A 15,719-nucleotide genomic window follows, 5' to 3' on the forward strand; every position below is an offset into this window, starting at 1 on the left:
AATCATCTGTACAATCCACAATGGCACGAAAGCCCAAAACACACAACACAGGAACTCACACACACCAACGGACATTGTAACAATAATCAACCAAGACAGAGGGAACAGTGGGCACATATATACAAATACAATCAGTGGGAATAGGGGCCAGGTGTGCGCAATGAAAGTTCCAGAGGGATCTGTGACACGTCCGTCCTAGCTCTCTCATTAATGTCTTAATCACAATTACGGATTGCCTCTTATCCGCTTGTCATCCCCTTATGCCATAGTTTGTACATCTCAATTGTCATTAGAAACCACATTTGTTTAAGCAAGTCAGCCATATCAGCTACATTTTTTGGCCAATATACCACGGCTAAGGGCTGTTGAAATGCACAGCTTCCCACCGATGAAAATCAATAGCATCAAACTATGAAGTGCATTGCAGTAAAATGTATCATAATTCTCCTTTTCTCACAGTTAATTTTTTTGTGCGGTAGTTTGGTCAGTTCATGTTCTTCAGTGATTTTGGAAAGGGGGATACCTAGTCAGTTGTACAACTGAACACATTCAACTGAAATGTGTCTTCTGCATTTAACCCAACCCCTCTGAATCAGAGAGGTGAGGGTGGCTGCCATAATTGACATCCACGTCTTCGGTGCCCGGGGAACAGTGGGTTAACTGCCTTGCTCAAGGGCAGAATGACAGATTCTTACCTTGTCAGCTCGGGGATTCAATCCAGCAACCTTTCGGTTACTGGCCAAATGCTCTAACCACGGTGGTGGTGGTGAATATTCCCAGCTCTCAGCATCTAATCACACACACTAATATTTCTTCATATTTATATCCCCGTTTACAACGATTAGCATATTCAGGAAATGACAGCATGTGAGACCGCATGGTTAACGTCATTAGCAGTAGTCGACACCATTAGTGGCTCATTTTAATGGAGAGGAGGGGAGGGAGGGCTAAATGTTGGGGCCCCGGGCCCTGGGGCAATGCTGCAGAATGAAGTGCTTTCCTTCACCCAAAGCAGAATCCTCTCCCTTATTTAGAGCCTCATTGTGTGTTTACTATGACGAACAGCTGCAGGGCAAAGTCAAGGGAACTCATCATATCTCACAATAAGTGCTGCTCAGAGAGCGAGAGTGTGTGTGTGTGTGTGTGTGTGTGTGTGAGACGTGCTTTCCTCCATCGTGCTACAGTAGAACACACTGACTGATGGTGAGATAGGTGAGAGACAGCAGATGTTGCCTATGGGCTCTGTCATCATTCATATTCATCTGCTCTATGCACAAGAACACACAGTCCCAGGAAAGGTCCTTTAAAAGAGTAGACCTTTAAAAGAGTAGACCTTTAAAAGAGTAGACCTTTAAAAGAGTAGACCTGCTGTGGTTGTTTACATTTTACATTTACATGTTAGTCATTTAGCAGACACTCTTATCCAGAGCGACTTACAGTTAGTGCATTTATCTTAAGATAGCTAGATGGGACAACCACATATCACAGGCATAGAAAGTACACTCTTCTTCAATAACGTAGCTGTCAGTAGTTTAGTCAAATGATTTTTTAGACACGTTCGGTGATATTTGAGTGACTGGCTCAGAGGAAGATAATGAATTCCCTGTTGTAGCCTACTTATGGTGAAAGACATTGTGAAATAAAGGTCCCTGCACATTTTTCTCATGTTATTTATTAATGTGCCCTTTCATTCATACACTGCATTCAAAGATGTTCCATTCTCTAATTACATTCATCACCCATCTCATCCCTGATGGGCCTACTTAACTCAAAACAAATGTAATTTCCCTCCCTCTTAATCTTGAACTATTCCAGTGTCCTTCATCTCAAAGTGAATTGAATTAATCTCACTGTTTTCCCTTGCCCAAGCCCAAGGGAGGGGTGGGAAAACACAGGTTTAGCCTGTTGTTACCAGATGCAGAGGCAGACCTACCAGAAGTTAAGAAAAGTCTCTCCATACATATGCCTGTTTCGCCCTGGGGGCAGCCACATGTTCTAAACACGAGTTATGTGTGCATTAGTTCACCAGATGTTGAACAGACACCTTGTTCCAGCCTTCCAGGTATTTCTGCTGAATTGCATAATGGACCATTTAGCTAATTAACTTTATTAATACCTTCATCTTGAGGTGTCCCACTTATTCAGCCACAATGATAATGACTTTTATTTTTACTATCAGGGAAATAAACTTGCTGTCTTCTTTTCATCTCTGAACATGTCTCGATTTTCTGCTCCTCTGACATCCTGAAATACCAAGAAATAGAGGGCGCTGTCCTCGTGGTAATGCTGATTGCCTCCACGAGGGAGAAAGGGGCGGACTACTGCTTCACAAAATTACCGGGGAAAGCGATTGGTTCACCGGCGGCCCATATATACACCCCCGTACGCATCACTGGGCATTAGCCACAGTAGTTTTTCGGTGCAACGACGAAGCGTGTGAATTAAAGGCTAAACAATATCACAGGACAGGAGCAATTGTTATGTGGGATCTGATTTCTGTGCGGAGCTTTTCTCTTTGAAGTCGGCAATCTACATACATTTTAATACAAGTCAATGAAGGATACAGGATCCAGTCCAAAGCTTTCACCGATATCCGGGATGGATCCTAACCAGAGCGTGAAGCGTAAAATCGTGGTCGTTGGGGACAGTCAGTGTGGAAAAACTGCTCTACTTCACGTCTTTGCGAAAGATTGCTTTCCAGAGGTATGTTGAATGTGGTTTGGGTAAATAAAAATAAACTTGCGTGTTTGCGCTTTGTAAGGCGTTACTTGGAAGTGTTGGAAAATAATATTGTGAACTTTCTTGTGCGCTTTTAGCACATGCCAAGTCTTCCATTATTCAAAGGATATGCTTGCAGCGTTAAGGATCAAATTGTGAAACTGTTTTTGTGGGTACAATTCATTTTAGCATTGTTGGACAATTTTGTGTGTGATCGACAATGACGCGTTGTACATTCTTTGTTATAGAATTATGTTCCAACGGTGTTTGAGAACTACACAGCCAGTTTCGAAATCGACACGCAAAGAATAGAACTCAGTCTCTGGGACACTTCAGGTGAGTAACTTCTCATTACAATGTTTTATTTAAAATCTCCATAGAATTTCTTAAATAGAACAGTGCCACAGGGAACGAGTCCGACTGGAATTTGGAATGGAACAGTGAGCGTTCGGATTAGTCCACATTTCTTAACATTTCAACTTGTGGGGAATCAGACTGCGCTCTGCCTGAAGTCGTAATTTGACGGGTCATTAATATATGAAACAAGCCCAGTGAGTGCAGAGACTAGAGATTGAACTGTAGCACGAGGATTTGTCTTCAATGTGCAGTGTTTACATCCACACCTGTCTCGACGCATCTTGGTCCAGAGCTGAGTAAAAACAGATGAAGCCATTTGGCTCTCAGTTGAGGTACCAGCTAAGAAAACAAACGCAATACGTTTGCAAATGAATGATTTATATTGTGAGTTTTGAATAGCATTTAGAAAAAGGCCTGATTGGTGACAGCAACAGGCTAACTGAACTTAATCACTCGGCTGCCATTTGGAGTAGTTTTTGATGACTAGATAAATGCTGACATTCCTTACATGACCTGTTCTCGCTACAAACATTTCCCCCATAGAGGCCCCGGGAGATCTAACCCTAAAGGCGTTTGCATAGTAGGTAGTTTGCCCCTTAAACTCGACTAGGCCAAGTGAACGTATGTGCCTCACATACTCTTAAAATATCTTTGCTTGAAAAACGAGAGAAGCGGCAGTAGTACTGTCTGTCCGTCTTAATACACCGTAGCTATTTAATTAAGTGTAAATTAATATAACTTCAATTTATTACAGGTTTCTTGAGTTACCGAGGAGGTCTTAGTCGTTAAATTTTACGTTAACTAAGATGTTTGGTCCATTATTTCTCAAGTGAAATAATTTATGAAAACGAGCAGTCTCGTTGGTAACGAACACTGAATCTCCTCCACTGTTGCACAATAACTCACTGTAGGATCTGGCAGCCGAATTTAGGCTTGCCTGAAGAAAACCCTGGCCAAAGACCAAAATATAACTGTTTCGGATGGGAAGCATGTGGACACCCGTAAGGCGTCAGTATGCTTCAGTTCGGCTGGTGTTCGCATGCTCTCTTAAAAAAAAAAACGTAGTTTGAAAAACAAGAAAAAAGCGGCAGTAGTACCACTTGTCAATTTTGAGACGCCATAGCCAGGATACGCTTCCTCAAAATAGTCAGAATTAAGATTTAAACTAGATCAAACTTGCGCAATTTACATCGAACGAAGGACTTGGTGCAGTATTTGTCAAAGAAAATGTTCATGAAAACATGTCATATCATTGAATGACCAGACTCTATTGAATTCCTACTGTTGCCCAATAACCGACGAACGGCCGTAGACTACCGACGTCTGCTTGCCTCGAGCCGGAAATAAAACCTTACCTGAGTCCAAAACGAACGAAACGTAACAATGTCATAAAGTATACATGAAGTCTTCCGAACTGTTTCAGCTGGGAAGCATGCGGACGCCTTTAACCCAGCCCCAGGTGGTAATTATTTCCTGTACTACAGCCTCTGAATCAGCCTGGACTGACTAGGGGATTGGGCTGCCTGCTGTAGGGGGAGGAAGAGCTGTGGGGAATAGGAGAGCTCTGGGCAGCCTCCCCTCCTATGTCCACCAGCTGATTGGAGCTTCCTGTGTGTCTGTCCAGGACATTACCCCTGACTACACCACAGCTTCAGGAAAAGCTCAGCTCACCACACCAGGGCTGATATGGGTCATGTTGGGGACTGCCTTAGCTACACTGGGAAATATTATTTTACAAATGTAATCTTATAGCAGAAGCTGTTCATGAGGGATGTTTCTGTCCAGCATTACGAGAAGCCTGATGTTTTAGTGTCTTGTGCTAATGTTAAAGCTGTTTTTGTTTGGAAGCATCACTATATATTGTATGTTGCTGGATCTCAGGTCTAGCCATTTGAGCACATGGTTGCAGGTACCTGGCGCTCAGCAAGTGTAGGTTTCTCAGCTGTCAGTTGTCTCACCTCTTAGCCTCAGGCTCACCACTACACTGTTACTATCTGTGCATAATAAATTAGGTCATGTTTGTTATTGAACCCACCTTTATCACCCAGTGTAATGAATGGGATGGTTTGTAAAGAGACTGACTCGCAATCGGGTACAGGAAGAAAGCGGGGCACCACCCACCCTCTATTGCTGACTGGGTCCATCTTTATAGTCTTTATGCAGTGGTGTTCGGGGTTTTTGATTTAGAGGCTTATTTCAAACTTGAGGTCCATGTAAGGTGACTCATTAGACCTCCCACTGACATCCACCCCTGTTTCATGTAGATGCCCCCCAGGCTCGTCACTTACCTCTTGGAGGAGCAGGTCAGAGAATGAGTGCCTGGGGGGCAGGTGAGGGGCTGTTGCTCTGGTGTTTAGGTAGGGTGTAGTAGTCAAGCACACAGCATTTGGTCATTGCTGTCACTTGTTTGCAGCTTCTTGATGCCTTTAGTCTAATGAGACAAAGGACTGTTTTGTTTATAAGGCCTATCTGGCTTTTTAAGGATTTCATGATTTTGTAGTTCAGCCCTTGATATGACTGGCTGGGCTGCCCTCTAATATGGTAGCACTGGCAGAGCTCTTGAATCTGGGTTGAGTGAGTTTGAGCTGCATGCCATTCACTAGAGGCTGGATTTTTCTATTCACAAAGACCCCATTGTTTGCAACGCTTTTTTTATTTATTAAGCTCATTTTCAAAACTCTGCCTATATTGTGAGCAAAACCTCACATTTTATATCTGAAGTACAGTGCCTTCGGAAAGTATTCAGATCCCTCAACTTTTTCCACATGTTACATTTTTAGAGTAACACTGTAATGTATTAAATAAGAAATTCTCAGCAATCTACACACTACCCCATAATGACAAAACGAAAACAGGTTTTTAGACATTTTTGCAAAAGTGTTACACATACCTTTTTATATAAATAAGTATTCAGACCCTTTGCAATAAGACTTGAAATTGAGGTCAGGTGGATCCTGTTTCCATTGATCATCCTTGAGATGTTTCTACAACTTGATTGAAGTCCACCTGTGGTAAATTCAATTGATTGGACATGATTTGAAAAGGCTCACGCCTGTCTTTATAAGGTCCCACAGTTTGCAGTGCATGTCAGAGCAAAAACCAAGGTATGAGGTTGCAGGAATTGTCTGTAGCGCTCCGAGACAGGATTGTGTCCAGTCACAGATTCGGGGGGGAGAATGTCTGCATCATTGAAGGTCCCCAAGAACATAGTGGCCTCATCATTCTTAAATGGTTTGGAACCACCAAGACTCTTCCTCGAGCTGGCCACCCTTGGTCAGGGAGGTCACCGGTCAGGGATGGTCACCTCAGTGTTTTTAGAGGTCCCTGGAGACCCTTCTGTGTAGAAACATGTCCTCCATCATACAGGGATGGCTAAGGAGGTGGTGGGTATGTGGCTGTCGGAGTCAGGGGACTGAACAAGCCTCAGGGCTGCACTGAAATGGGGCTAATGAGCTGTCTGTCAGCAGTGCCATCGACCAGCCTCTCCTTTTCCTGTGCTCCTGTATTATCAGTGTCCCTATTTGAATTTTAACTAGGCAAGTCCGTTAACATTCTTATTTATCCCCAGTGACTACTGTTTGTTTCTTATAGTACATTTAACAATCAGTCTCCATGAGCAATGTATACTTTTGCTGAATCTATTCAATGCCGTTCAACATTCTTATCTTCATTCTTTAGCTGATCGATGAGCAGTCCCATTGTTCAGAAGGGTAAAGTCCAGGGAAGGGCCACGTGTCATCACTGAGTTATCAGGTTAGACAAACCAACCAGGGTGGTCCCCCTAACAGACCAGTTAGGGGTTTGATTGTATGCTGGAGGGCACCCGCAACTCTTCTGTTTGGCCTTCTCAAAGGATCTCCCAGACATGCTTGTCATCTTGCGAAAAACAAATATTCCTAGTATTCTTGGCATAGCATTCCACATCTGTAAGATGTGACTGTACATGTATTGTTGGGCTTTAATGAGGTAGTCACTTTAATCTGTCCTATTCCAAATTCAGTTTGTGGAATCTGTTGTCTTGCTTTTTACATGTGGCATACCACCTCTACTGGATAATAAGTAATACAATTTGCCTTGTGTCCTTACCTGACTCTTTGTTGGTGACTCCTCCAGGCATTATTGTATTAGTGTGCAGTAGAATTGAGGAAATTAAAATGCATGTGGAAAGATGCTTCAAAGACATGCAAAAAAAATGATCATGCCATATTTAGATTCCAATCCAGCCTGCTCCTAATCAGTTACCCAGTCCCCCTTTTTATGTTGAGACACTCTGTTGGGGATAACTGGCGGCAGCTTTTATGTACTGTACAGCAGTGACCAGGGACGGTAGTGTCTAATTTTGTTTCTTAGATGAAGCTTTGAATAGCTAGAGTAATCAGTGAAACCCTCCCCCCTTATCTGCTCCATTTAGAAGAGGTCTCCTGTCCTAATTCTGACGTGAGGGCTCTGGGCTGGGTATGAATGGACGCCAGAGCTCCGAGCAAGGAGAGCGTGTGTGGGAGAGGGACCCACGAGCATATTAAATGATTACACAAGCTGTTACTAATTTATGGATGTCCCTAGGTGTTTACTCGCACAGTAGCCTACAGTGACATGGTGTCAGGGAGTAAGTTTGCTATCCCTGGGTCATTCTAACACAGGCGCTGTATAAAATCTATGTCTAACTGATGGAATGTTAGTTTTTAGCTCAGTTACAGAGCTGAGGAGATGTGATGGTGTATTATTTTGACCTTGCTCTTACGCTTGTCTTTGCAGGTTCACCATACTATGACAACGTGCGACCTCTCTCCTACCCGGACTCTGACGCAGTCCTCATCTGCTTTGACATCAGCAGACCAGAGACCCTGGACAGTGTACTGAAGAAGGTGAGTGTTTCAGGGCTTGTATGTCCTGTATGTTGTAAGCTACCTCTGCTTTGCCCCTGAATTATAGTAGGAAGTGGCCTGTCCCATAAGCATTTTCACTCAGCCCCCTTGACCCTCTCTGAAAGGCTTCTTTGTTACTGGGTCAAGTGGCTTTTCAAAAACCCCAGTGCTCCAAATTACTTTACCGGGCTGTACCAATGAGGGGACTAGAACTAGGGTTGTACCATTTGAGAGGGATGTGAAAACAAACTCACGTGAGGGTCAGTAGTCCAGCCGGCCTTGTTCACACATGGTCGCCCAGATTCAACACGGCTATTGTTGGTCTCAGTGCCCTTTGACCTGTGATGTCACCAACGCTCAGTATTGCACCAGCTGAGAGGCGTGTGGTACTGTGTGTTGAACAACTCTGAGCAGCCGTGGCAATGTGAGGGGAAACATGATGTTCAAGGCTCTGAATAAGCCTGGGAAAGTTGAAGAGGGTGTTTCCCATTACTTAAGTTGCGCGACACAGAGCTAGCGCTGTCAGAGCGACCTCTTTTTGTTTTCAACGCATGATAGAAAGAATGAGAGGGTGGGTGGTTGACTTGTTGAGATGTTCCAGTTTCCATCAATACAGCCCTTTATGCACATGCTTTACTCACAGAAGCCCAAGTCTTAACTTGATCTGTGGGCATAACGAAAAGTCAAGTTATCCACACGAAACTCATGTTGGGTTGTCTGACGCTGAATATAAACCAATCCTGTAAAAGCACAACTTTTTTGTACTAGAAGTGTTGCTGATCTCTCCCGTTCTCTTTCCTCTGTATAGTGGAGAGGAGAGATCCAGGAGTTCTGTCCCAACACCAAGATCCTGCTGGTGGGATGCAAGTCAGATCTCCGCACAGACCTCACCACACTGGTGGAACTATCCAATCACAGACAGACACCCGTGTCATACGATCAGGTAGGCGCTACATGCATTTTGCTCGTACTTTGACACTCACTTACTAAGATGCAGTTCGTACTTTTTATTGGACTTGTACTGTACGTCTTTCACTTGGCACTATTAATTAATAAATGTGGCATCTGTTTACAGCTTTTTTTTTTTTTATCTGCTAAATTGCATAGATTTTCAATACTGAAATATGCTTGAGTTCCAGACTTTGTTCCTCTCTCACACTGATTCTCTGTCTCAGGGCTCTAACATGGCCAAGCAGATCAGTGCTCCGTACATGGAGTGTTCGTCTCTGCAGTCTGAGAACAGCGTCAGAGACCTCTTCCACGTGGCCACGCTGGCCTGCGTCAACAAGGGCAACAAGAACGTCAAACGCAACAAGTCCTCCAGGACCACCAAGAGGATCTCGCACATGCCCAGTAGGCCCGAACTAACCGCTGTCACGTCAGACCTTCGCAAAGACAAGGCCAAGAGCTGTACAGTCATGTGATTGCCCTAGACTAGGGCGACTGACTGTTGTGGACTGTGGGAGGAGCAGGTGGGTGGTGAGGACTGTGCATAGAGCCCCTCCCCCTCCTTCTAGACATGCATGCAAAGCAGTGAGAAGGCGGGTTATCGCCGCACATTAAATCATCAGCCCCCCCCCCCCAAAAAAAAACGTACCAATCTACATCTAGCTGCCCTACTCTGTCATAGAAGTCCACCGGAGGGACTGAAGACTTAAAGGATGGGCTTTAGTGTATTTTTTTTAAAGGTCAATAAAATAATCCACAAGAAAGAGGTGCTGACTTCTTGTCAACATTTCTTCACCCGCGGAAATGACATGCACTTTTTTGGTCCGGTATCTGGACAGCAAATGCGCTAATGTGGTGTCAGGTTTTGACTTTTGTCCTCAAAGAGAAAAGTGTACTGTGGATTCACCACTGAGTGAGAAGATCCTTGTTCAGATGCGAGAGACCGCTGCTGTGTTCTGCTACAGTAAAATGGTTTACGAAGAGAAATGGAGCTCTTGCGCTGGCCCCCAGGTCTCGCACTTACAGCCAGAAGTTCAAAAGGACTGCCTGTTTGAGTTTTGTTTTGTTACTGCCTTGATGAGTTTGCCAAATGGGATGTTTGTATGTTTTTGTTATAAGCTGTTGCACAGTTACGACAGAGCTGAATGCCTTTTTAATGTGTTCTAGTATGTTGCATATTGTTCTAGAGCTGTTTTTGATCCTCAGCATTGCCTGCTTCCCCCTTGTTTTGCTGTCTTTTATAATTTTACAACCAAAGAAGCTTGACAGTGGCGATATCGCTCAGAGTAACAGTTGCCGATTACTGTTGTGATTGGCTGCATAACGATCATAGCCAATGATTTGAAAGGATGTGCTACATCTCTTTTTGAGAACATATCCTACACCCTGGCTCCTCTGTCACTGGGTAGATTTCAGCTGTGGTGTCTAGCCCTGAAGCCAGTCCCTCTAACTGTAGGGGTGAACACCCATGCCAAGTTTTACATGCAGGATGGAGTTAACGATGCCAGTGCTGAGAAGGTCACTGAGCTCAAATCCATTATTGTACTGATTCTTTTCATGGATGTCCTCAGCTATGCAATGCATGGATTCTGATGACCAATGTCTAGTTTTCAATGTTTGCTGGTTGAAGGACTGTACAGCGCTGTTTGATTTGTGTGGCACTCTAGTGCAGGCTACACATTACTCAGTCGATCTCTGGTGCAAGTGCACCAAAATCCATAGCCTACTTTAATTCAAACGCATCTCATAGCTAGTATCATTGTTTGGCCATGGGCTTTGACTAGTTCACTGGGTCAGTAGGCTAAGTCAAGTAGCTAAGCAGAACTAGCCTGCAGACGCTGTAGCTATAGGTCCCGCCGCCCTCTCCAAGCAGCTGCTGGTAAAGTAGTTCTAAATCTAACAGCTGCAATTTATTTTCTGTTCTGTCATCATGCGTGTTTTCCAATTTCTCATAACTGGAGAAGTCTGAACTGCTTTGAGAATAGTATTATCAGCCAGCGGGTGTAGCCTACTCTGTATGAAAATTGTTTAAATTAACAGTCAGTGTTAGCTGTAGGATATCAACCTCTTTTGAATGTTAAGTCCATTTGTACGTCTGAATGATTGTTACCACAGTATTTATTGAAGTTATCTATTTTCCATTTGACAATAAAGTTCAGTGTACAGTACAAGGTCCATTTCTGTCTTGACTAAGACTTGATTTATTTTTGTCAAACTGTCTGGAATACCACAGATTCTGCCTGGATATTTTATCAGAACACATTTCAGCCATTTTGTTTTTCTTACTGCATCCTCAGTCTCCTTGCAGTAAAATAATTGTGTCGCTTGGGATAATTAAAACATCTGATTAATATTCAATTAAATATTTCATCCTTCTGGCATATTAATAATCTGAGAACATCATGGACATGGTAACCGCACTCTTTTCAGAAATAGAAATGCTGTTCGATGAAATTGTTCTCATCTACTTGGCCAACTTGCACATTCTCACCAGGTTCAATCGACTGCCTATTAAGATGTCAATTAGGTTCGAATCTGTAGATATGCTTTCACTCGCAATTGAACAGAATTAAGGCAAATGTATCCAGTTTAGTCAGATACTCCATGATAGATTAGTCAGTTTCTAGTTTGAGTTTTGCATTTTGTATAACATCTGACTTATTTCAAGACTGGCTGTAAGCCTACAGTGTATTACTTTGTGTCTAGGTAACCACGATCACCCTGGAAATGTTTTCATCTAACAACCTTCCCTGAGATGTGATAAGTAGCTATGTTTCCATTACATTTTTTTTGCTAAAACCGAATGTTGACTAAATGGAGTGTTACCCCCCCCCCTCCATCTGTTACATGTCTCGGGTAGACCACGAAAGCCAGGATGGATAGAATGCAGTAACTAAGACTTGCCATTCTAATAAATTGGCTGCCTAGGCTAGTCCGTGCCATGGTGGAACATGCACTCCTGTAGCTCTGAAACAATTGGCTGGTGAAAGTTGACAGCCAACCAGAAAAGCAAGGTGAAGCATTCTTGAAAGTCAGGAGAATCCTTGTCCTGCAAAGAAACAATATTTATTGTTCATACATTTTTTTTAAAAAGCAGTAGGCATTTAGAATGAAATGGAGTGACGCTTAGCTATCACGTGGCCTGCATGCTTTAACTTTAAGGTATTTATTTGTCAAATGGTTTCAATTTTTCTCAATTAAGTTCGACAAAAGAAAAATCTACCCCTGTCGAACGAATGTCGATCTTTAAATGTTTAATCTACCATTTCCATTACATGTTGCAATGATTTCTTTTTTTGAGCCATTGCTTTTGTGGAAACCTACCTACTGAATGCGATTCAGACATTCTACAGAACCATGCAGGACAAAAGTGGCTGTTCTGCTCATCAGATCAGAGATGGAAGCGTTGATCCAGTAGGTGTGCATCAGTCTTCTCTGGTGAAAGAAGTTGGACCTGTTCCAAAAAGAATCGTGGATTTCCTCCCTGGACGCTACCCAAATAAATTGTATGTTTTAAAGGGAAATGTAAAAAAAAAAATTCTGCTTCATATTCCTCTCTAGCACCACATCAACATGTGAAAATGGCATGTTTTGTAGTAATAAAGATGGGAGAGAAGTGTTTCCAATGACAACCAATTAGTTGGCAATGCCTAGTCAAAATTGGTTAAAATCACACAACGATGTCATTGGAAACGCATCTTCTGCCATCTTTTGTACTAAGCGTAAATGTGTAATTTTCACATTTGTTGATGTTGGTGGTGCTCTAATGAATATGAAGTAGATAATTTTTTTTTCTCACATTTCCCTTGAAATATGGAGACCCTGTCCGAACGAACCCGAGGACAACCAGACCCGGCACCGTATAGACCCGGTGTGATCCAATCCGAGTCAGGGAAGCAGCTGAAGATATATCATTTTTAGATATGTTATTAAAACTGCTAATGCACGCATCGAGAGAAAGAGGAACAGAGCTGGCAGCAGGCCAACTTTTGTGAAAAGAATCAGCATAAATGAGTTCTCTTTATACTGCAGCATTCAGGTTCAGGTCTGTACAGGTCCTTACCGGCAAATCAGTTCTAATTACACATACCTAAGGCCCGTGACAATCAAATCTGATCCGACCCGGATCCGAGGGTCAACTACAGAATTTCGGACCCGTCCCGGGTCAACACTGGGTAATCAGGTTCGGGTGGACCCATGAAGACCTCTACTGTGTATGTCTGTGTGTGGAATGCACAGCATCATCCAGCATCATGATGGATTACGTGCTGATATCGCAGTTGTTTGCCAAGCTGAATTTTTTTCTCTCCGACCCCCCCTCCCTTGCTTCCCCAGTGAGCAGTTTGTCAGGCAGAACCTCTGGTAAATTTGTGACACACAAGTATAACACATACATTTGTCATCAGCAGCAAGGCATGTTGATTGCAGACAATTTGCCACGTGCATTGTGAATGCATAGTAATTATATCTGTAGGGGTCTTGACACATGCACTAACTCCATGAAAGTCCCCCTAACCATGTTGTGCTTAAGATTTTTATTTTTACAATCTTATATATCACCTGCTGGTCAATCAAGGTTACAGCTCAGATGACCCCTTTCCCTACAGCCCCAGTAGTCCCTAAAGAACCTGTGTCCTTGAACCCTAGAACATCTGCTGTACAGTCATTGGCCTATCCTGTAATATTCCACGAGGTATAGGGAGCATTATGCATGACAGTTCCTCAAGTAGTATGAGCTACACTACAACAATCTTAATGTGTTGTGAAAAGTGTTATTAAATGTAATGTCATGTAATATTGTAAATTGTATACAACTGCCTTAATTTTGCTGGACCACAGGAAGAGTAGCTACTGCCCTGGAAGCAGCTAATGGGGATCCATAATAAATACAAATCACCCTTCGACCTCCTCCACCTGATAAACTTTTGGCAGTTCAACATAGTACTGTTTTTCAGCTTGTGTAAAAAGTGTTTGGGGATAAAGAATGTGTATTTTGGTTTAGTGTATGCATGGTACTTGGTTTAGTAATAAACTAAGCAAATATTTTTGCCCTGCTTTCCCTCCAGCTGCGCATGGCGCCTAATGAAAGAAAACTTGTGCATCAGTAGTTACGTCCCAGGAATCCTATAGAGACAATGAATTTCTATTATCTTTTGGTGTGTGTGTGTGTGTCTGTTACTAGCTTGTGACAAAGTGGCCCCCGCTTGACTATAGAGAGAGAGGAGTGGAGGAGGGAAATAGGCTTTAGGGAACATTCTAATCCCCAGAAACAATTGGCCAGATTGTGAAGACGGCTACACACCAGCTCAAGTAAAGAATATTAACAGACGTCTAAAGTGCTTTAGAAAGAGACAGTGAATTCAAAACAGTGTATTCCTCCGTTGTTCTATATTCAGCTTGATGGCAATTTCATTATTTTTTTATTTCAGGGTTCAAAGAGAAGACATATTCAGTGTTTCTGCACATCAGCTTTGATCATTTAGTACACTTCACAAACACAGGTTGGTGGCACCTTAATTGGGGAGAACTGGCTTGTGGTAATTGCTGGAGCAGAATAAGTGGAATGGTATCATTCCATTTGCTTCGTTCCAGACATTATTATGAGCCGCTCTCCCCTCAGCAGCCTCCTGTGTCGCAAAGATTCAAAAAATGTATGCAAAGTTGAATCACAGACTTTCTAAACCCAGAGGCACAACATCACGAGACTTCCGGAAACGCTTGCGAAACAGAACAGGCGACCAAGTAAAAAATGATTCCTTAGTTGTTTCTATAGTCTGGCTGACACCAGCTCTCGAAGTATTCTCGCTGTCTGGTCACGGGTCCGACAGGCTACATTTTTCTTGAAATACAACCTGCGAAATACTAAGCTGCGTTTCAAATTCAAAGTAGATAGCCCTCGGCCCTAAACCCTCAGCCCTTGAATGACGTTTTACATTGTCACATCCGAGTGTACCTTAAATGTCCCTTGCCCAAGCGAGGGAAAGTGATGAATGGAGAGGCAACATCCTTGGTGGAAATCTTCAAGTTGAGCTTAAAAACAACCAACATAAAGCTATTAATGTACCTAGTAAGCTAACATATCTAGCTAGCACTCCTGTCAGATAGCTAGCTACAGTTACCCATAGCTGGCTAGCTAGTTTTATAGTTTGGTAATTTATTCCAATACATTTCAGAATTGCAAAAAAAAACATGTTTATGAATCTAGCAACATTTTATAGGCTCCTCACTACGAGACTAAGCCAATTTGCCAACGCTAAAATCAATGTATATATATTTTTTTAGCAAGCTAGCTTCATTCTTTTTTCTGACATGCTGAAAATGCAGCCTTGTTGATTACATTTGACATTTCACGGCCACCAGAGTTTGATATGTTACTACAGTTTGAATTGAATTGTGGGTCATATCCAGTGGTGGTTTTAGCCTGTGAATCTTGGTGGGGCAAAAATAAAATTGTGGTATGCATGCCAGCAAAGCCACAACACTAAACAATACATTAATTGCACTATAACGGTGACAAACGGTGCCCACAAACTGTTATGGCCTACATAAAGCTGTCCCAACAGCAGAGTCCCAACACCTTACCACTGCTACACCTGGCTTTCAGCAGAGCCTTGTCTGGCAGCGAAACAGTTCATTCGGCATCATTTACTGCCTTTTAAAAGTTTTTTTTGTTGATATGGCTGACTTGTTTAAACAAATGTGGTTTCTACTGACAGTTGAGATGTACAAACTATAGCATAAGGGGATGACAAGCGGATAGATCCGCAATCCGTAATTTCGATTAAGACATCAAGGACGTAGTCAACATAACTATTTGTTTTGCACTTTTGA

General features: G+C 42.8%; 1 protein-coding gene across 1 annotated transcript; it reads left to right on the forward strand.

Moving 5' to 3' along the window:
• The first annotated feature begins 2,414 nt into the window (after nt 1-2,414).
• LOC106582403 (rho-related GTP-binding protein RhoE) lies at nt 2,415-11,063 on the forward strand. The gene is made up of 5 exons (XM_014165492.3): nt 2,415-2,703; nt 2,967-3,054; nt 7,831-7,940; nt 8,749-8,883; nt 9,116-11,063. Exons 1-5 carry the CDS (start codon nt 2,554-2,556, stop codon nt 9,362-9,364), a joined length of 732 nt encoding a protein of 243 aa, XP_014020967.1. The 5' UTR covers nt 2,415-2,553; the 3' UTR covers nt 9,365-11,063.
• Nucleotides 11,064-15,719: the final 4,656 nt, after the last annotated feature.

This window comes from Salmo salar, chromosome 21 (assembly GCF_965601325.2).
Source record: "Salmo salar chromosome 21, fSalSal1, whole genome shotgun sequence".
Lineage (NCBI taxonomy): Eukaryota > Metazoa > Chordata > Actinopteri > Salmoniformes > Salmonidae > Salmo > Salmo salar.